Source organism: Pinus tabuliformis, chromosome 4_1, assembly GCF_031772625.1.
Source record: "Pinus tabuliformis cultivar Carrire ecotype Pingquan chromosome 4_1, CPIR1, whole genome shotgun sequence".
Taxonomy (NCBI): domain Eukaryota; kingdom Viridiplantae; phylum Streptophyta; class Pinopsida; order Pinales; family Pinaceae; genus Pinus; species Pinus tabuliformis.
The window spans coordinates 505,770,458-505,793,815 of record NC_142303.1 but is presented as its reverse complement, the minus strand read 5'-3'; the positions used below and the strand labels follow the sequence as shown (position 1 = coordinate 505,793,815).

General features: G+C 40.8%; 1 protein-coding gene across 1 annotated transcript in view; it reads right to left on the bottom strand.

The window, feature by feature from the left end:
• Positions 1-23,358, bottom strand: part of LOC149176762 (uncharacterized) — a 90,086-nt gene that overhangs the window by 33,278 nt on the left and 33,450 nt on the right. The window contains exon 4 of the mRNA XM_089423181.1: positions 16,323-16,411. Within this exon, the coding sequence (XP_089279307.1) occupies positions 16,323-16,411 (89 nt within the window). The remainder of the gene's footprint in view (positions 1-16,322; positions 16,412-23,358) is intronic.

Genomic DNA, 23,358 nt, shown 5'->3' with positions numbered 1-23,358 from the left:
ACATCACAAGTAATTATCAAGATCTAGAAAATCTTTACCGCCTTTCCGATTTTCCAACCAAATCTGTCCTTACACTTCTCCACACTCCCATCAACTGCATGCTTAATCTTGTACACCCAACGTGAACCAACCACTAACTTGCCAACTGGTCTTAGCACAATCTCCAAAGCATCATTATGTATGATAGAGGAATACTCCATTGTGGCATCTCGCCACACCTGTTGAGATGGCAATAAGGTTTTGAGTCTATCAACACAGTCATAAGTGTTATGTACCTAGTATATCATTATGGTTGTTTCCTCTATCTGAATGTGGAACTGGGAGCTCTAACTCTCTCCTGAGCCTCCCTGATCAATTGGTTTGCCCACCTGGCTCATCCTCTCCTTGGATTGAGAGTCATTGGCTGAGTGGACCCTCTAGCTCTACTCTCTCCTCTTGTCCCTATGCTCTTTCCTCAATTGTGTGTTAGTCGGCCTACCCAACAACTGGTTGTGATGAAGCCTGAGAACTAGTTGAGCTCCCTGCTTGGGACCCTGTTGCTCCTCTTGTGTGGCCTGCTCATGCTCTAAGGACTTCCTGAGAGCCCTCTCTTCCTTGAACTTCACATCACATCTGATCACTGTCTTCCTAAGTGTTGGAATATACACCTTGTACACCTTAGATGTCTCATTGTAGCTCACAAAAATGCCCTTCTCCATTGTGAACTTCAGCTTCTTCTAGTTATCTGAAGACACATGGCAGTAAACAAGATTGCCAAAGATCCAGAGGTTAGACACGTCAGACTTCTTCCCTATGAAAGCCTCCTTTGGTGTAACTTTGCCTATCACCCTGTGTGGACTCCTCTTCTGTAAAAAGACTATAGTGTTCCTCTGCCCAAAGAAACATAGGTAGCCCCTTGCAACATAGCCCCGACCCCTCCAACAATGCTTCAATTCTTGCACTCAGCCACCCCATTCTACTGAGGGTTATGAGGTGCAGTGAGCTCTCTCCTGATGCCTCCCTAACACAAAAGTCCCTGAAAGCGTTGGAGATGTACTCCCCTCCATTGTATGACCTTGGCACCTTAATCCTCCTACCAGTCTGGTTCTCCACCAAGGCTTTGAACTCCACGAACTTCGAGAGGACCTGATCTTTCTTCTTCATGAAGGAGATCCATGTCTTTCTTGAGTGGTCACCAATAAAGATGACATAATATCTATATCCCATCAAGGATGGAGACGAAAATGGTCTTCATACATTTGAATGTAATAGCTCCAAGATGCTCTTGGCCATGTTGTCTCTGCTGGAAAAGGATGTCTTAGCATACTTGCCAAGTGTGCAACCCTTGCACACATCATGTTGATCTACATTGTACTGTGGTAACCCTGTAGCAATCTCCCTCAAAATCTTTAGCGCTCCATGGTGTAAGTGACCCATATGCCTATGCCAAAGCTCCCCAAGGTCACATCTATGTGCACTAATCTCTCTGCTGCTCAAGGCTGCTTCTATCTCAAACTGTAACCTATAGAGGTTCTTCACCCTAACTCCAATCTACTTCATGGCTCCAAAATTTAAGGGCTTGAGGAAAGCCTTTCCTCTACTGAAGATAACCTCATAACCTTTGTTTTCCAAGGTTGAGACTGAAACAAGGTTTTTCTTCAACCCTAGGACATAGATGACATCTATAAGGTAGAGAGGATTCTCGAAATCCCTCTCAAACTTGATAGTACCCATACCCTATTGTAGGTAATTGCCATCATCTCCCATATCTATATGAAACTGCATATCTTTCGCTGTCAATTGGCGGAAATATCCCTTGTTCCTGATCATTTGACAAGATGCTCCATTCTCAATATACCACACATTGTTGGCCACATAGCTTTCCATGCAAGCTATGAGCGAAAAATCCTTAAACTGAGAAGTGAACTCCTCCAATTCTATTGATACAACCACGTGATCCTTCTTAAAACTCTTCTTCCTATTTGGACACTTAGTGGAATAGTGCCCAAACTGATGACAAGAAAAGCACTTCACTTTGTTGAGATCTTTCCTCTTCTTGCCCCCTGAGTTAGACTCAACCCCTCTTGGATTTTTCTTGCACTTGGCCTTGAACCTTTGCCAACTAGGGCAACGTTTTCCTCTTCCTCAATGTTTGCATGAGACCCAGAATTAGCTTGCTTTCGGATCTCCTCTTGCACGCAATTAGTCCATAGTCACTCCCAATCTAGAAGCTTTACTCTGCCACTCACCGCATTAGTGAAGTTTTCCCATGACTTTTGAAAACCCAATAGTGCAAAATTGACAAGATCTTTGTCTGAGCCTGTCTCCCCAACCCTGGCTAACTCGTCCTTCACTTCAGTGAATCTAATCAGGTAAGAAATCACGGACTCAGGTACAGTGATATGTGGTTTAACTGCAAGTTTCGCTAGGTGAAACCAACGAGACTGTGGTTCAAATCCCATTGATTATATGGCCTACTATGATCCCGGCTCAAGGAGTAGACTCCCCATTTCCGAGAGTCTCGACTCTTGCTAAATCATAAGATCTGGTATATATGGCTTGCAAGTTGCTGGATATACTCTTGTTGTTATAAGGCAACCATGAGGGTTGATCTTGGACCTCCCCTAGACTTTAGTCTGAGGAGTTACCTATTCACCATGGTTAAAAAAATCACAAACTCAGATTGTAATCTTGATATTTCTGAGTTTATCTCTGAGTACCAACTTCCTGGCCTCACTCGTACCCTAGTACAACCCTATGATACCCATCCACATGGCCTGAGTTGTCTTCTTTCCGGAAGGGTGAGGTATGATATGATCCTTTGTTGAGATATCTAGGGGCAGTTTAATTAGGTGATTTCTCTTATTTTGATAACTACCTTTGATGTATTTTTACTCAACTTGATTATCTTCTTCTTTCACTTGATTATTATTATGTTCTTATCATCAAACAACTACCAAACTATGAAATACAATGAGACAAGAGGACACAAGATATAGGATATAAGCTAGGGCCAAAACCTCTCCTCTTGAGAGGAAAACCCACAAGAATTCTTCTCTTCTTATAGAATGTTCAGATGACGAATTCCAAGACCTAAGACCCTTGTCAAAGACCCCTCCAAGACCAAGCAAACTTTCCTTCTTGATGAGCAACCTTGACCTAGCAGCTTCTAGCAACTTCGACCTCCCTAGCAATTTCTTCTGCAACTTCGACTTCCCCAGCAACTTCTTCAATTTCGATCTATCAGCTTCTTGACTACACTTTTCAGCTATTGCAGAAACCCTAGCCCTCACACGTGTGGAAAAGTGGTAGCTTCTTCCTTCTTTCTCCTTCGCTTGAATTAGTTCTTCCTTCTTTCGAACTCGACTTGTAAAGTAGACTTTTCGGTGCCCTAACTTGGCTCCTTTTTGCAATTTGGTCTTGTTGTAGTGATGCAGCCCTAATCTTCGCACGTGTGAGGAGATAATAGCCCAAAAACAACTTTCAAAGGCTTTGTTCTTTTCCTTCTAGTCCTCCTTCTCTTTGCTCTTTTAGGTCTCCTTTTTCTTGCTTAATCGAACTTCTTGTTGCTTGATTTTGTTTTTTGCGTTAAATGAGTTCGATGTCTCTTATACATAGGCTTCTTAGGAGGTTGAATTTGTTTTCCATGAGGCCGACTTGATCCTTCTTATAGGCCAACTTGTTTGACAAGGTCTTGGAGGGTCTTTATGATACATTTGACTATACAAAAATTTTCCTTTACATGCCCAAAGGGGTATTACATGTATGACAATGACTCTTTTGACTTCATAACTCTATGACAAACCTAGAAGCACTCAATGGGTGCTTGACCAGCAAATAAATTTATCTTGAGCATGAAACCCAAGCATCAAGAATGAAAATAATAAATTTCTTTTCTCTTTAATATCAAATATATAAAATCAAGATTACATAGACATTATGAAGACCAAACCTAGTTACACATTTCAACAACCTTGACTCCTTCAAGGATTATTCTTCTAACCTTTGCATCCTTCTTGTTAAGTTGGGCTAGTTGTTGAGGATCTGCTAGTGCAACTGGTGGACTCTCCACAAATTCCCAAAGTCCTTGCTCCTCCAATACTATAACAATCCTCTCCTTCCAGTAACAAAAATTTGAGTCCCCAATACGCCATCCTGCTTGTTCAATCTACTCAAAAATCCTTGCGCAAAGCCTACTAGGAGAAAACACAAGTGCAGATTGCAGACAGAAACCCTAACGCAACCCTAAAGTGAATTGCATCCACTCTACTGCGTTTTTCACCTACTCTGAAGGAAAAATAACACACCTTTTGGTCTTCAATCAGAGACCCCCTTTGATACCATGTTAGCTTTATAATACCCAGCTGCTAATTTAATAAAAATTATGAGATGAGGAAAATGAAAATTGAACTCCAAACTCTTTTACTAAATATGTTAAGTATTCTAACTAATAATAGCAGCGGAAAATAAAATCACAAAGACACAAGCACACAATAAATAATACACTAGAATTTACCCAGGAAACCCCAACTACGAAAAACCTGCCAACTTGTGTTTTTTATTATTATTTTGCTCAGCAAAAATCTCAAAAAATTGATTACAAATACTAGGAAAAATTCCCATTCAATTTGTTGTCCCTCAACACACTATTCTTCGTCTCTATAACTAACTCAACCTTTGGATATGCAGTTGTACGGACTCGTACAAGCTATTCGGCCCTCCTGCACATGCTGACTCAGCCTTGAGAAGTGAGCAAGCTGCTGAAGAAATAGTTGAGCCTATTCGGCGTCTTTCTCTCTGCCTTGGCACACCAAACTAGAATCTCTTCTTGCTGAGCTAAAACACACAAATCTCTAGTGTGTAATGATGATAGCCAAGTATGCGCCCTTCCCTTTTTATATAATTGATAGCCAAGTATGCGCCCTTCCCTTTTTATAAAATTGAACTGGCCCATCAACTAAAGTCGAACTGGCCCTTTAACTCAAGTCATTAACTCAAGTCGAACTGGGGATCGATTTACTTTTTGACTATAGGAAAATTAGAATTCTCCTAAGTCAAACTTAAGTAAAAGTATAATTGTGCCTTAGCTTCACTTGTGGGTTCCACTGCCAAATTTAGCGCACTTCTAAATTTAGCAAAACCCTTCCATCTCTATCTTCAATTGACAATTGGCACCCTCTTGAGTTTCCTTTTAGCTTGAACTGACTTTACGACTTTGGATCTTAAGCTCAAGTTGAATTGGTAACAAGTCCCCAAGGCAAGGGCAATAGATTGAAGTGAAGAAAAGAAAGGAAAAGGAAGGCACCAATGCTAAAGAATGAAGTACTCCAGTCCTAGAAGCTTTTTGGGATATGGTCACACTGACCTTTTTCTTAAAAAGAAAACCAAGGTAAATATCAGAAAGGATAACTATCAGCAGTCAGGTGACTCAGGGACTTCAAAAGAGTTGAGATCATACAAATCGTATGAAGATTTATTTTTCCCATCAGGTATAGTTGAGGCATTACAAGGTTGTAATTTCTAACTAGATGCTTGTAGAAATCTAGGCTCCTGATTTTCTCAATCTGTACGTAAATTTTCTGTCAACTAGAACAATATCAGTTTTGTTTAAGAGGAAATGTGTTAAGCAACCAGAAAGGCCGGTAGGCAGTTTCCAACATGTATAAATTCTGGTAAATACAAGAATGCAGATTTTCAAAGTTGCTCATAATTATGGAAGATTTTCTCTATGTAAACTGTGTTTAAGTTTTGAAACATTTCAAAGCTTAAACACAGTTTACATCCAGGAAATCTTCTGTAATTCTGGTAAATTTCTGTAATGAGACAATTATAGGTAACCGTAATAATGGATCTCAGCAATATCAGAAACTTCAGAATTGGGTGCTATAATTTTCACCATTTCTGGTGCTTGATAATAGAAATACCATTGTCTAGCAAAAGGAGTAAGTCTCAGCATACTTTCACAAGCCTTATTTACCTTTTTTACACAAAACTTGGGACCATCATTATCCTTTCAGCTCATACCCTACTCCTAAATGTGGCCATACACAAAGCTATTCATGTTCCCAGATTTTCTTAGGTCTTCAAGGCTTGCAACTACTGTGTCATGGTCCTAGTTTTTTGCTTGTGGTTATTTTGGATTTTCTTTGCCTCCATAACAACTGTAACAATTTAACACCAGTTTTGTAATATTCTTAGTGGAAATTTACAATGATAAACAAAGCAAACAGAGCAAAAACACACACAAAAAATTACAGCACATTAAACACCTAGAATTTCCATAAACTGCGATGAGTTGAGCCATTTTATTGATATAAATGTTAGGTACAAAAGTAAGATCAGAAAGCATGCACCTGGGCTTGCCCAAGGCAAGCTAACAATGCCCAAGTGATGAAATCAGCTACTCTAACATGCAATGTGGCTGTCCCCAACAAGCTTTGCGCTGTCCCAGTGAAAACTCCACTGCTGGCTGCAAACAATGGCAGCTAGAGCCTCGTCCTATGCTCAGAAAATTCCAGGAAATTAACCTCGGGTTCTCCACCAATAAACCACAAAAACCCACAAAGGAATTGGCCAAACATTGACCTTGAAATTTCGGCCCAATTTCCCCTAGCTGGGTATTTCGACCCACCTATAAATAAGGCTGCCAAATGCTCCCAAAATGGGTGAGAAACTCAATAAAACTCCCTTCCGAGCTGCTCCCACAATCTCAGCCCCAAACTCGACCTCCTCTGTGTCCCACGTGTGGCAAGAAAAGGGACTGAGCAGGCCTACACAGTATTTGTTGATGCTGCTCCAAGAACACGCTAAAATGCCCCTAGATCAATCTGAAACTGATGGTATTCCCTCCTAGGGCTAGCACACGAAGTCCACCAAAGCAAGGGTTGAGATTCTCGCCTAAAAATCTCTTGTGCTCAACAATACATGCAGACTTGGCCTCCAGCTCAAGCGTACTAGTCAAGGTGAATAGTCAAATGATCAAGAATGCCAAAAATGAGTGCCTTCACTTTTGTAAATGTGCCTCCCAATTGCCCATGTGAGCCTAGCCATCGAACTCCCCATCATTTTCCCTCCAAGTAATGTATATTTCCTAGGGGGTCGTATTTCCCCATGAGTGGTCCCCACCTTCCACCAGTACTTCAATTTTCTTCCTTTTCACTAATGTTTGGGCCTTCCCTTAGCTTCAAAAATCAAGTGGGGCCCCATGACCCAGTTTTCGTAAGTACAAATGCAAAATAAGACAAAATTGGAAAATTTGATATTTCCCCTTAGCAATACTGTTAAGTGGGAATATCAAAGTCCTCCCCGCCAAAAGCAACTCCAATGAAGGATGTTGTAGTATCTTCTCTCCCTCCAAAGTGGCATCCTCATCAAGTAGATTCCTCCATCTAATCAAAAATTCTTTGATGACCCTGTTCCACAAATGTCTCTCACGGGTGTCCAGAATAGCCTTCGACTCCAGGACCAACCACCCCTCATCATCCATGGGTGATAGCTCTGTAGCTGTTGTGACCTGCTAACCTAGTGCCTTTTTCAGGCAAGGCACATGGAAAATGTTATGAACTCGGCTCCCAGGGGGTAGCTCCAGCTCATATGCCACCTCCCCAACTCTCCTAGTGACTTTGTATGTCCTTGAAAAGAGGGGCTTGAACTTCTCAGCCCCCTTTTGTTTGAGTGTCGACTATCTGTACGGATGAAGTCTCAGGAAGACCAAATCCCCAACTTCAAACTGCCTTTCTATTCAGCCCCTGTCTACATAGATTTTTTGTTGGTTTTGCGCAGTCTATAGGTTATTTTTGAGACCTTGCAAAATATCTTGGCTCTCCTGAATCCAATCCTTGGCCCTAGGGGCTTTGCTGTCTCCAAACATCACGTCAACAAAATATAATGCATCATAACCATACAAACCTCTAAATGGGGGCATGCCGATGGACATGTGGTATGTTGTGTTGTAGCAGTACTCACCCAAATGCAACCATCGTGTCCATGCACGCTGATGGCCCATCACATAGTTGCGTTCGTAGCCCTCCATCCATTTGTTTACTATCTCTGTTTGCCCATTAGTCTGGGGGTGGTAACTAGTACTCAAGGTGAGCTTTGTGCCCACCAGTCAAAACAACTCCTGCCAAAATCCCCCCATGAACCTATTGTCCCAATCACTGACAATGGTCTTCAAAAGACCATGAAGCCGAAATACCTCCTTGAAAAACAGTTCAGCCACCTGTGAGGCTGAAGACCAGGCTGAAATAGCGAAGAAGTGGGCAAACTTCGTCAATCTATCTACCACCATGTATATGCAGTCCTTGCCTTGGACTGTGGGCAACCCGGTAATAAAATCCATCAACATACTCTCCCATTTCCCCTCAAGGATAGGAAGAGGTTGTAGAAACTAGCAGCGTGTGTCTGCTCACCCTTGTTCCTCTGGCACGTATCACACTCCCGGACATGCCTCAGAACATCATCCTTAAGGCCCCTCCATGCAAAGCACTCCCTGATAGCCCTGTATGTCTTGGTAAACCCCTAATGCCCTGCTAATGGTGAGTCATGGGAAACCTGCATGATCTTCTCCCTCAACTGGGAGTTGGGCACTAAATAAATCCGGTCTTGAAAGTAAATCACCTCGTTCATCACCCTGTACCGGTCATCCGTCACTGCACCATCAAGGACCTCACATGCAAATCGGTCCTTGGAATACTCCACTAGCAACTGCACCCTCCAATCTGGCGCAATGCTCATCAATGAAATGGTGGTCGGCCTCCTGGACAACACATCAACTACCACATTGTGTTTACCCTCGATATACTTAATGTCAAAGTCATATGCTTGAAACTTGCTCATCCACTTTTGTTGCCTTTGCTGCAGTTGCTTATGCTCCAAGAAGAATCTGAGGCTATTGTAGTCTGTCTTCACCCAGAACCTGTTTCCCACCAAGTATTCTCTAAACTTGGCTAGTGCATACATGATGGCTAGCATCTCTTTGACCTCTTGTGGGGTAGTAGCTTCCGGTTCTCAAAAGCTATCGAGTGTCCCCCCTACATCAAAACTGCTCCTACGTCGTCCCCTAATGCATCACACTCAAGTACGAAGGGTTGTGCAAAATCTGGTGTTGAAATTTGGTACCGGAGGACAGGGGTTCCCTTAGGCTTTGATCTTTGGCCTAGGGAAAAGTGTCCAAAAGAATTTAATTTTTCTCCTAAAGTGACTTTATAATTTTATAAAGTTAAATCTAATTTAAAAGTGACTTTAAGTGATAAAGTTACTAAGTCTAATTTTTAAAGTAACTTTTATAAAGTAAATGAAAAATTAGAAAGGAAAAGTGACTTTGGAAATAAATGATTAAGTGGGTCTTTATTAAAGTGGGGTGAATTAAAAAATAGAAAGTGAGATTTAAATGAGCATTTAATCTCAGCCATTGATCTAAATCTATTTCAGCCATTGGATTTAGAGATCACCCAAAAGTCACTAGGAGTTATATTAAAGGAGGAAAAGGTCATTCATTCTTTCATGAGCAGATTGGGAGAAGGAGAGCAAGAGAGCAAGAGAGATTTCTGAGCAGGGAGGAGAAGGAGACAACAGCTTGGCACACATTCCAAGGCAGCAGTTGAGCAGATTTGTACAGCTGATTCAACACATAGTGAAAGGCAGATTTTTGCACAAAAATCGAGGAGCAGTTTGCTGATTTTTCTGCACACAAAACGGAGGCCATACAGCATTTATTGCTGTCCTGTTTGCTGTAATTTCCAGATTGCTGTGAGGCACGGGAAAGGAGATAAGTTGTAAATTTGCTTGCTGATTTTTTGCTGAATAATTCTCACTGTAAAAAGGCAATTTTCAGAAATAAAGAAGAGCTCTCAAACTGGTTTTCCCCAAGAGTTGTAGGGGGTTTTTCCAGGGTCAAGTTGACCAAAAATATCAGTGTTTTAATGTGTTTTAATGGCTGTTTTTGATTGCTCATTTTTAATTCTGCAATTTCCAGCATTCTGAAAAATTTCCAGAATTTGTGTTTTCAGCAATATTTATTTTTTTCAGTCTGTTAAATGTATGGTTATGGGAATGGGCATTTAACTACATGGGAGAAATAAGGAGAAACTAAAAACCGGGGTGGGAAAACAGAGATTTTTACATCTGGGAGTGCCAACACCGGGCAGCTACTCATAACTTATTTGAGGCGCTCAAAAGTCTCTTGTACCCCATCTATCCACTCAAACGCCCCCTTCTTCATCAAATCAATGAGGGGAGTTGCTAATTGAGAGAAGCCCTTCACGAACTTCCTGTAGTAGGTACAGATACCCATGAAACCCCTCAACTCTGTCACATTCCAGGGCACTGGCCAGTCCCGGATGGCCCTGATCTTCTCCTCATGTACTCACGCCATCCTCCCCAATAATATGCCCCAAATAGAGCATCTCTGTCAATCCAAACTCACACTTGGACAGCTTGGCGTAAAACTGTTGCTCCTCCAAAATACGCAACACCGTCTCCAAGTGTTGCAAGTGTTGCAAGTGCTCCCCCAGGTTCAGCTATAGATCAAAATATCATCGAATAACATTATAACACCAACACGAATTTCCGCAACTGCCCATGAAACATGTGGTTCAAGCAAGACTGGAAAGTGGCAAGTGCGTTGATTAGCCCAAAGGGCATAACCAAGAACTTGAAGTGCCCATAGTGACAACTAAAAGTTGTCTTAGGGATGTCCTGATCCCTCACTCTGATCTGGTGGTACCCCGAATGCAAGTCAATCTTGGAGAAGAACTTAGCCCCTCTCAACTCATCCATTAGCTCATCTATGCGTGGGATGAGGTAGCGATTCTTCAGGGTCTTCTTGTTGAGGGCCCAAGTAATCTATGCACATGCGTAATGTCCCATCCTTCTTCTTCACCAAGGCAACTGATGAAGCAAAAGGGATGGAGCTACGCCTAATATGCCCAAGTGCCAACAACTCATGGATAGCCCTCTCAATCTCATCCCTGTAAGCCTTAGGATGTTTGTACGGGGTGGTAATCACAGCCTGTACCCATGGCTCTAACTCAATCGTGTGCTCAAACCCCCGGTCAAGTAGCTGCCCTGGCGGTATGTCTCCAAACGCCACCGAGTACCTGTCTAAGATGGTCTGTACGTCAGGGTGTGGTGGCCTGGGCTGACCTCTAGCCTCTGGAGTTCCTCAACTCCACTACCCACTCAATGTCACCATGCCTCAGGTCAGCCTCCATCCTTTATGCTAAAACAATCTGTGGTAGGTAAGAGTGCATGGCCCTAAGGACAACCAAGTTGCCATCTGGCCCTCTAAACTCCATCTCCAGCTTCCTCCAATCAATAGTGACCCGACCAAGAGAATAGAGCCACTGGACACCCATCACCACATTGGTGTCAGTTACATCCACCACAAAGAAATGATTTGTGACTGAATAGTTCCCCGTGGTCACTGTCAGAGCGGGAACATAGTGTGTACACTGCATGGTCTTGTCCCCTGGCACAAGGACTGGGAACCCCTCAAACTCCTTGGTCGTGATCCCTCTCCTCTGCACCATCTGTGCATTTATGAAGTTGTGGGTGTCCCCACCATCCACCAAAATTGAGACACATTGCCCCTACACTGTGCATCTGATCCTCAACGTCAAAAACTTAGGTACCCCACGTAAGGGCGCAAGAACCCCGCCTGTTGGTGCGAAAGGGGCTCCCCCTGGTGGTGGTGGTGTTGGTGGTGGTGGTGGTCCCCTCTCCACATGTGCGACATTGTCATCTCCACCTGCCTCCAACTCTACATCGTCCTCTTGGTCACTTGTCAGAGTAGACCTCAATGTAGTGCGCCTTGCCTGTTGTGCATCTGTGCCCTGGTGCCCACGGCTCCTGACAAATGAAGCATAGCTTCCTCCTGCGGAGATCTCTCTGGGTCTCCTCATCCAATTGTCCTCGCCCCTGGTTAGCCCTTGGTGGTGGAGCCCTAGTGTCTCTCCCCCTCTGCTGGAACCCTTGTCTTGGTGGCACTGCCACTCAGGCCCTAGGTAGGGCATCCAGCAAGTCTCGCGCTCTCCCGACTGCGTCTTGCAAGGTGGTGGGCCTATTGGACTTCACCAATCCCCTCAGTGGCTTTGCTAGCCCCTCTATGAACATGAAAACCCACTTGGCCTTTGATAGGTCAAGCACCATCACTGACAACCTCAGAAACTCAGAGATGTAGGCCTCAGCACTCCCTATCTGCTTGACCCTTCAAAATGCTCCTCCGTGTCTCTCCATTCAAATCACTCCAACACCCTCCTAGTGAAATCCTCATAGGTTGTAACCCTTGCATGCCCCATCGTGGTTAGCCCATGGGAACCACCAGTTGTGGGCTTCTCCCTCTAAATGCAACGGGGCAATCTTACTCGCCTCCCCTTTCGTCATCTAGTTGAGTTGGAAGTAGAAATCTAACTTCTCAACCCATGCTTTTGTTGAACTCTTGGACAAACCATCAAAAGTTGGGAGGAACAATCTCTCCATGGTGCGCTGCAAATCAGTACCATGTGTGTAGCTTCTTAATCCTTATCTGTTTCCCCTGTTGTTACCTTTCACGTTATGTTGGTCTTCTGGTGTCAAAGACCAATGTTGCTCCCATAGGCTGAGCCAAGACTATGAGCTCTAATAACACTGTAATATTCCCAGTGCAAATTTACAATGATAAACAAAGCAAACATAACAAAAAAACACACACAAAAATTTACAGCACATAAACACCCAAAAATTTCCATAAACTGTCGTGAGTTGAGCCATTTTATTGATATAAATGTTGGGTGCAAAAGTAATATTACAAAGCATGCACTTGGGCTTGCCCAAGGCAAGCTAGCAATGCCCAGGTGATGAAATCAGCTACTCTGATATGCAATGTGGTTGTCCCCAACAAGCTCTGTGTTGTTCCAATGAAAACTTCACTGTTGGATGCAAACAATGGCTACTAGAGTCTCCTCCGGTGCTCAGAAAATTCTGGAAAATTAATCCTGGGCTCTCTACCAATAACCCACAAAAACCCACAAAGGAATTGGCCAAACGTTGACCTTGGAATTTCAGCCCAATTTCCCCTAGCTCCTCCAGTGGTTGGGTATTTCGACCCACCTCTAAAGAACGCTGCCAAATTCTCCCAAAATGGTTGAGATACTCAGCAAAACTCCCTTCCAAGCTACTCCCACAATCTTAGCCCCAAACTTGACCTCCTCTATGTGTCCCACGTAGCAAGAAAATGGACTACGCAGGCCTACGCAGTCTTTGTTGAAGCTACTCCGAAATGCCCCTGTATCAATCTGAAACTAATGGTATTCCCTCCTAGGGATGGCACTTGAAGTCCACCGAAGCAAAGGGTGAGATTCTCGCCTGAAAATCTCTTGTGCTCAACAGCGTATGTAGACTCGGCCTCCAGCTCAAGCGCAGTGGTCAAGGTGAATGCTAAAATGATCGAGAATGACAAAAAAGAGTGTCTCCTCCTCTTTTGTCAATGTGCCTCCCAATTGCCCATGTGGGCCCAGTCATCGAACTCCCATCAGTTTCCCTCCCAGGAGTGCATATTTCCTAGGGGGACCGTATTTCCCCATGAGTGGTCCCCACCTTCCACTAGCGCTTCGATTTTCTTCCTTTTCTCTAATGTTTGGGCCTTCCCTTAGCTTCAAAATTCAAGTGGGGCCCCATGACCCACTTTTTCTAAAGTACAAATGCAAAATAAGACAAAATTGGCAAAATTGGTATTTCCCCTTAGCAATACTAATAAGTGGGAATATCACAAGTTTTTACATAAAGGAATGCTCTAATCATGCTAATTATTCTATCAATCAATTATAAACAACTTGAATGCTAACACCATGACAACGTCGAAGACATTTTTTAAAATAAAAGATTCTAGAAGGAACCATCTCAATATTACATTAAAGACAATGACTAACAACTCCACAAGACAAAGACATGATATTATATTATGAACTGTTGAATTATTATCAGATGATAATGTTGATTTATGGTAGCATTGGATGTGCTCTAAGCCTCAAAATTTGCAAGGAGGCTTGGACACATGTATTCCACAATACCCAGAAATTGTTTTGGGAAATTCCACTCGGAAACGGTTTTATTAAAACAATTAATTATTTTTAATGGGTGCTTGGGTCTAAACTTACGAAATTAAAATAATTAAAGGGTATTAATATTATCTGAGCCATTGATTAGAGTCTAATCTGGGCCGTTGATTACTCAACTGGAGGATTATAAGGACTTTGATGGGCATTTGGAAAACACACCATGCAGATACTCAGTTACCCAAGTTAGATCGATTTTCTCACTGGTCGAAGTTCGACAAGAGAAAATCGACTCAAATGGAGAGTTGCAGGTGAGGCAGAGAGAGAGGGTAGCAGCATCAGTCAGGAGTGCAGGAGCAGAAGACGCAGAGCAGAGAAGGGACAGCACAGAGGCTGTGACGCTGAGACTATGCGGTCCCCACGCAGAGGCTAACGCAGTGAGATGCAAAGGGGGCAGCTTGTCTTCTCTTGGATCAAAATCTCGCCGAGAAGTGTGAGAGAGTTGTCAGTAAATTTCTCACAAAGATTCCTCTTCTATTCTACTGGTTATATCTTGTACATGAGATTTTTGCTAAAGATTAATAAAGAAACCCTCATCTGCTGCACTGGTTTTCCCGCATTGGGTTTTTCTGGGGACAATTATCCAAAAATAATTGTGTCATTGTGATAGTATTTTTTCTTTGCATTTACTTTCTGCATTATTTTAATAGTGAAGGTTGCAGTAGAATTTATTTCGACATTTGCCGTAGAAAAACTGAATAACTTATTTCTGAATTAATAAGTAGAAGAAATAATATCAATCACTGCAGTTCGATTTCAATTCAAAAAATTTCACAAATAATAGCTTTTGTGTCACATGAAATCTCTTGTTGATTATTTCATATTGATCTCATAGAATGCCAATTCGAGGCTTTTTTTGTTAACCACTGTTTATCGTGGAAGGAGAAACAAAACTGGAAGCATTTAACATGGACAGTATCCTAGCACATAGAAAGTGTATGAACAATAGCATAACAACTTTCTGAATAAATCTTAAATTGAAAATAAAAGGTGCACTTGTTGATCTTTGTCTTCTAACATTTCAATTCCCAATTTATTACAAGTCCTAGTACCAAGAGTAACATTTTCTAGAAGAACAAGAAAAAAAGGATAGTATTCAATGAAGAAACAACTACTAAAGTCCTTCTAAAATAGTTGAGTAATTATATCTTATCAAGTGCCTTTCATAAATTTATTTTTCTTCATGAAAACAAAAAACAACATGAGAATGAAACCAAGAAAGAAGTATTTTTAACTCTCCCAACTGAAAATGATCTACAACTCTCGTATAAGAACTACTACTAAAATTCCTAGTTGCACTATACAAAAGTATGATACTTATTACCAAAAGTTTTATGCGAAAGCTTGGAATCAAAATCAGTTTCCCATGCTTACAAAGCTCACTTAAGAAGTCAAATATGTTACCTTCAAATCTAAGTTAATTTCAACGAAGGGTAAATCTTGTAGCCGCTTCTACCTTCTATATTCCATGAAATGTGCACAACGAAATTTATGGTACCCAACTAAATAACTTGAAAACATGGAGCCCCAAGGGTTAGCTCAATTGGTCAAAACCAATGCCTCACCGATAGGGAGGTCACAGGGTCCATCATGCCCGAAGCCCTTGGGGTTAGGCCTTGCTAGTGGGCCGCGGGGCTAGATTCCCTTCGGGGTCGATCAGCGCACATTTTTCCATAGACGTAACAACCACCCATTGACCAAGGTGTCCATGAACCACAGCCAAAAAAAAAAAACTTGAAAACATGCATTTTCACAAAGGAAGAAGAAACTTTGATCAAATCATGGGTTCATGCATTCATTCACCTTTTTGTATTTTTTGAGGGCTTGACTATCAGATCTTGGCATTACTACATTTTTATAAGCATTAATCATTTTGACTATATTTTGGCATCCTTCAACAAAATAATTGTTTCAACAAATAATTGCACATATCTAATGAATCTTGTCTAAGCTTTAGATTTATATCACATTTAATTTACCTTGCATATAAACTCATCAAAAAATAAGTCTTAGAATTTATTAGTAGTAACAAATGTTACTCATATTTGATCCTGTCTCAACACCCCAAGGACTAGAGGAGTTTAATTTTGATAAACAGGAAAATATTTTTTTCTTGATTTGTTTATACAATCTCTTTATTTGTATCATAAACAACTTTATTTCATTACATTATTAAATAAAAGGATTTTTCTTTTCCTTCTATCTCTCTTCTCCTTTTACCTTGAAGCGAAGAAAAAGAAAGGTAGGTACCTGAGTTTTGTTGATTCTTTTTGCTATGTCTTCTTGCCATTCTCGATAAAGGGAGAAGAGTTCAAACACAGACTCAGGATCTAGAGAACCTATACAAATAAAAAAATGGTGAAAATCATTCTACATAAATTCATAAATGCTTAAAATTGACACTCGTGAGCAAAAAGTAAATAATAATCTAAAAACAACTACTCAAATTTCAAATACTAAATAATGTCATAACTGCATTTCTTTATGCCCTGTTACACTCTGATAAAGGTAAGCTTCCCGACTAGAAGTAATCAAGGGGGAAGTCTAACTACAAACTTCCACAAAGTTCAACAATAAAGGCTCCATGAGAATTAAGCATTTAACAATATGTTGAGCTAGTTCATTTCACCAAGAATCCATCAAGCATAAGTCTCTACCTGGTTTGTCTACACAAGAAATTACCTCTGCTCATTGGACTTTACCTGCCACCCAACCTCAATCGCCAAATTGCTTGAAACTGCAGTGGCACCTTCCCCCCAACTCACAGAACCAGAGGATGGTCAAGACTACACCAGTGCCACAGAAGAACTAATAGCCCGATGAGCACACTGAACTGCCAAACCACTAGGAAGACACATAAAGGAAGTACTAATTGCTTCTGAACCCGCCCTCAAAACTCCTGAAAAAATACCACCTGCACCAGAACCAACTATCAATGAAGCATCACAGCCCCTAACACCCTGCCCCAAAGCCAACAAAGTTCCCCTGTCACCATACCATGAGAAATAGGTGGTGCTATAGAGACACTGTTAAAATTGGAAACTAAGGCCAAACTCCATGTGGGCCTACTTATTTATGGCAGCTGATATTTTTCTTGGATTCCTCTCGTCGAGAGGTGTAGGATTGATCTAAAGATCATCCGTTTTCGACATGTATTCATGGAGATATGAATTTGTTTGTGTTATGTGACAATTCGTCAAGGTCAACCAGCAACCAAATTGCCCCCACTTGTCCTCAATGTTTTACTATAAATAGAGGTGGCCTTCAAGTCATTTTGACACACTCTCTTGTGATCTCTCTTCATTATGTTTTGGGTTTTGATGAAGGAGAGATCTAGAGGGAGTGCCCTAGGATATACACTGACCTAATGATGCCCTAATTACAGTCAGGGAGAAGCCCTAGACGAGGAGGAGCAAAAGGTCTTATATGAGTGCCTACGCTGCCCTATATTACAGTCAATGAAGCAAGCCCTATGGAAGTTGTCTTGGAGGAGGATTATCTCATTGAAGAGAAGCACCTACGCTGCCCTAATGGAGGCTCTCCTATGCAGTCCTAGGAGAGGCTTTAACGCAGGCTAGGAGGCACTCTAATCTCAGCCCTAAAGGAGATCTAACTACAGCAAGATTTAGCCCTATACGCTGTCCTAAGCCGCAGTCAATAAGGGTGTTATCTACAGCTAAAGGAGGCACCTATATGCCATTCTAAGGAGAGACCTATACACTGTTCAAAAGACACCTAGCTGCAGTCCTCAAGGGTGTTCAAATCCACTGTTAAGGATGCTCCTCTCACGCTGTCTAAAGGATCTACGCAGCACCATATGCTGTCCTAATTAGCTGAGAGGTGTAGCCCTTATCCGCTGCCAATGAAGGTCTCTTATCACCAAGTGTGTACGCTGTCCAGAGGAGGCCTTCATAGAGGCCTCTAATCACAGTTAAAGGAAACTCTAAGCATGCCAACGGAGCCCTAAATGCAGCTTGAATTAGTGAAGGAGACAGCGTTGTATCAGGATTATGTTTGGGCATGATTTAAGGGTTCATAAGACCTGTTGGAAAAATCTATTGCTACAGCCAGCTACTTTGCTAGGCTGCAAGCCATAGCAAGCAGCTAAGGCTGTTCCATGGCAGTATTGTAGTATGCATTGAGTGTAGGATACAGCATGATGGATGCAGCATAGTGATGTTGGGTGCAGCATAGTGTAATGAAGTGCAGCATAGTGATGTTGGGTGCAGCATGCTGATGGAATCACCTTGGAGAATCAGTTGAAGAATGAGATCTGACAAGTGTGCCTTCTCCTGAGTTCAGATCTGCAGTCCTTGTCATCAGAACTATTCTGTCATCTTCATAGTGAAGATCTCAGATGTCTGATCTTCTATCTTGTCAAGTCAAAGTGTTGACTTCTGATATATATGTACTATCTCTCTCTCTCTTCCCTGACTATTGAACAATATAAGAAGATTTGATCAAGGGTTCCCCACATTGGGGTTTGTCCCTAGCTGGCGCCACATCTTGTGTCCTCTTGTCTTGGCTTGTTTTCTGATGTTTATGTTTATGTTCTATCTACACTTTACTATCATGCTGATGTGATTGCTAATCTGGAATTGTCATTGGGCTAATATGAAAAATTGAAGTAAATTGTGCTAAGCATAGAACATACCTAAAATTAACAGACACCCTAATGCACCTCCCCTAGCTTCAGTCGATGAAAGGGGCAATCCCGAATAAATCAGTCATGTGCCTACCATGTGAAACATGCATTTGGTAAGCTAGGTACCTCCACTTCTGCAAGCATATCCACCAATGGTGCACAGAAATATGAAAGGGGAAGCTTCTGCTTCAAATCGAACTCCACACAAACCTTGCATTGGTACAAATGAATTCCATCGACCATCTGGAATAAGAAATTTCCGACCAAAGTGGATAGTATGCCTAATTGTGATCCTCAAGGTTGAAATCTGCTTCAAAGATTGAACATAAGCAGGAGAACATGCAATGTTCCAAATGTGAAAAAGTCATGACAAGCTGTGATATTGGAGTTAAACAATAAGCAAGCATGCTTCGATAATAGACGTAAGAAGAATTTTGGGAGAGCCCCTTAGTTTCCCAGTTCAGGGGGCACCAAACATTAAATGCTTCTTTATCTGGCAATTAGATTTTGCAAGAGGTGCTAAATCAAAATGTCTGTCCATGACCATCCCTCTTGCACACACAAGCAAGAGCAGGGGGTCACCAACCTCAGGGGCTACGCCTGGCTTTAATTTGGGGCACTCCTACAATACACAAAGTTTCCACTACCCCCTCTAGAACCAATAAACTCACGTTGCACTTGCTCAGAAATCTGACAAAGGAAATATATATAAAAGATTGATTGATAAAAGATTAGATGATTGTTACAATGTGAGGGCCCCTATAAATACTCCTAAGCAGGCATCTTGGTGACTTTTATAAAAGGTTACAACTATTAAATTATTTCCTTTATTTTACTATTTATTATCTTCTACTATTTATATATTTTTTTATTCTTTTTTAACTTGTCCTTTTATGTATATAGCATTGTCTTCACCTTTAGAAATACTTTGTGCTAAAAGAAATCCCAGATGAATTCTTCTCTTCTGGTGATTCATGTTGATTATGGATTTGATTTTGAATATTTGGGAGGCTTGTTCATAGCAAAAGCATGAGATTTGTGAGTTCTTTTAGAGGATGAATACAGTAGCAGTATTAAGTGGTACAGTGACAGTTGTTATTATATGGATCATATGAACATAGTAGCTATACAGAAACTACTATGGCGGCTGGTACAGTGGGTCATACAGCTCTAATACCAATGCAGCACATAAACTAACGTTTGCCGTGCTCAATAATCTGAGAAACAAATAAAATATATAAAAAATATTATTGATAAAAGATTAGATGATTGCTACAATGGGAGGGACCCCGTATAAATAATCCCAAGGGAGCATCTTGGTGACTTTTATGAAAGGTTATGACTATTAAATTGTTTCCTGTATTTTTTATTTATGATATTTTACTAGTTATTATATTTGTTTTATTCTTTCTTAATTTCTCCTTTTATATATATAACATCCGTCTTACCTATAAGCATATCATCCATATCATGACTTAACCCTACAACAAATTCTTCTTCCGCAATTATGAGCTCCAACCTTGGAAGGGTTTGAAACTGATAACCAGTTATTAGTTTAGGGCTCCATCATTCTTTGGAAGGAAGCTCTCTCTACCATCTTATAATGTATGGAGGGTGGCCCCTGTTACCCACCAAAAGTGGGTAAACCACAGCAGAAAATTTATCTCCCCATTGATCAGCCAGCATCCCTATGATAGCCCACAAATAGCTTTACATCAAAGCTCTCTATCTAGGCTCCATTCAGTGCTCTCTCCCATCTAGCATGCCTCTTGAAGGAAGGTGGGTCATCATTTAATGCTTTGGGGTACGCTAATATGGATCACAGGGAAAGCTGGATGATTGACCACTTTTAATTGTAACCTTGTTCCCATGCTTCACCGGGAAGGTTATCCTTTGCGCCTAGACCAATGTGACCTCCCCTGAGGTCTTTCCTTCAGGAGGGGCACTAATAGGAGGCACTAATTGAAGTAACGTGCCCAAGGTAATCCATACTTGCCACATTCCATGTTTCCCTTATTATCCACATCCATTCTTTGGGTTGATTTTCATTTGTCATTGTGATTGGCACCCTATATCCTCATCTCTAAGTCAAGACCCGAAAATTTACTCTTAGACGTTGATCTAGTTGAAAGAAAGATAAAAGCACATAAAGCAACAAATAGAAAAAGGAAAAATGCAAAAGATGGATGGTACATAGTAAACATGTGGGCGAAATCCTAGCATGAGCTCTATCCTCCTAATTAGCAATCATGTAGTCCATTAGCATTTCATGCTCCATCTAAAAGAAACTCTTGAATGTCCCAACCCTGATGAGCGAGAAATTGCTACATCTTTAAGGGGTATTAGAAAATCATAAAGCAAGCTAAGCCTCCTAAGCTATGCAAGAAATAAAGATAAATCCTTAAAGTAAAAAGCACAGAAGAGGGTTGGAAAAAGAGGGCTGAGGAAAGGGGTAACTCATGCCTCCATGATTGCTCCCTCCTCATTATAGCACTTAGAGATGTTTGACCCCTTCAACTAGTACAATGGCTATGCCCATCTTCCTTGAAGTCTTGTCCACTCCATCACCACCTTCGTCACATGTGCCTATGGATTGATGATACGAACATAACTTCGTTATCACAAATTTAGAATGTTTGAAATATAAGAATATCCAACATTGAGTACAAAAGTGCTATGATTGAATACAATGATGGGCCTCCTATAAATATTAGGCAAGAGTGCCCTTTTGTAAGGAGTCATGTCTTTTTGAGACATGCCTTTTCACAATTATTAATTGTTATTTTTTATATTATTTATTATTTATTATTTATATTATCTATTATTTGTATTATTCCATATTCATGTTCATCACATTGCCTTCTCCTTCATAAATGCTTTGTCCTCAAAGCATACAAATGAAAAGGATTTTTATATTTGTACTTACAATATTAACGTAGTTGCATGATATTGATGTTGTCATGGTTGATGATACTAGACATTACGAACTTTTAAGTGAAGAGCAAAATTTCTGAACTGTAACATGATTTGGCCAACCTAATTTGATCCTCTTGTGGAATGTTGTGCTTATAAGCATCCAAAGATGAATTGTTATTATAAGACTTGGTAATGTTGGTATCAGTGTCCTTCAAAAGATATGCTAATTGTTTTCCTTTTGATTGATGTTGATACCCTAACTAATTAATGTACCTGCTCCTGTGATTAGGAAGTCAACAAGGTGTCCTACTAGTGTTTTCATTGGTTTGCTTCTGGAGTTTTATTTTCTCTGTGCACTTATGCATCATTAATTATTGAGCCTTTATTAGTAGGTACCCTCAAAATTTATATGATATATCATTTGTACTGCAATATCAAAGTATGCCTTTACTTCAGTTGGATTGACATCTTTTTGAGTCATAAGTTTAAAAAGTTGCGATCTGTATTTGGTACATCACATTTTTCCTCAATTTCGTGGCACGTATTTTTACCTAAAGAAACGTTTCCAGGCCGTATGAAACTTCGTTTCGTTTCTAGCCCATGCAAAGGTTTAAATGGATCTGTATTTGGTCCCTTTTCCTCAATTTCGACATTTTTACCTAAAGACTTTGATGCTTCTGTCTAGATAAGTTTTTCTATTCTATTTTCTAATCACTGCATCATAGCGTTAGACTTCTTGACTTGTGCAAGTCATTTCTAACCATAATCCTTTAAGCGAGAAATTCCTTCATTTTTATCTAAGATAACTTTGTCAAATTCTTTCTGCATCCTTGACATTGACTTTTGATTTTCTTGAAGCATAACATTCAAGATATCTCTAAAGTCTTTTGATGAAGGTATTATCGATTCCGACTTCATTGTAATGTCCTTGAATGTTATCATCTTCTTCTTATAGGGAAACGTCAAAAACTACTTTGTATTTAAGATAAAGGACCCTACTGATTCCATCCAAGGTGAACCTAGAATAATGTCACTACTATCACAAAATAAAGATTTAATGGTGAATTGCGAGACAAAATTAGAGTCCCCAATACTCAGTTGCAAATTGCTTATGTCACTGTTTTTCATCCTTCTCTATTGTTTCAATTATATTAGACTCGGGAACCATTAATTGGTTAGCAAATTCGGTATTAACATAATTGTCATCTTGAGTAGAAGCAATAGAGATAATAACATCCCTTCCTACATGTTGGAGAATGTAACTAGTTTCAGTCTTCATAATTGTCATTTGACTCATGTCATAATGTAATTCTTATGTATCTATCAAAATAAGAAAGAAAATGATGTAAAGATCCAAAGAAAATCATTTTTATAAAGCATGGGTTTCATGCTCAAGTCACCTTATCATTAGGCCAAGCATTCATTGAATGCTTCTAGGATATTCATGAGTCAAAGAGTTATTGTCACATTGTAAAAGACCCTTTTGGGCACTTGTCTCAAGAAAAGGAAAATTATTTTTGAATTTAGAAGTGTCTAGAAGGCTCTCAAGACCAAGTCGGCCAGCCAAGGAGAATTCGGCCTAGAGAGGGTTGTTCGAGCCTCTTGGAAGGTTATAAAAAGGAGGCACTTCAACCTATTTGAATGCGACACTCAAGCATATACACTTGGATTTGATATGAAGTTGGAAGAAGGGTGTGAAGGCCTTGAAAAGCAAGGAGAAGGATA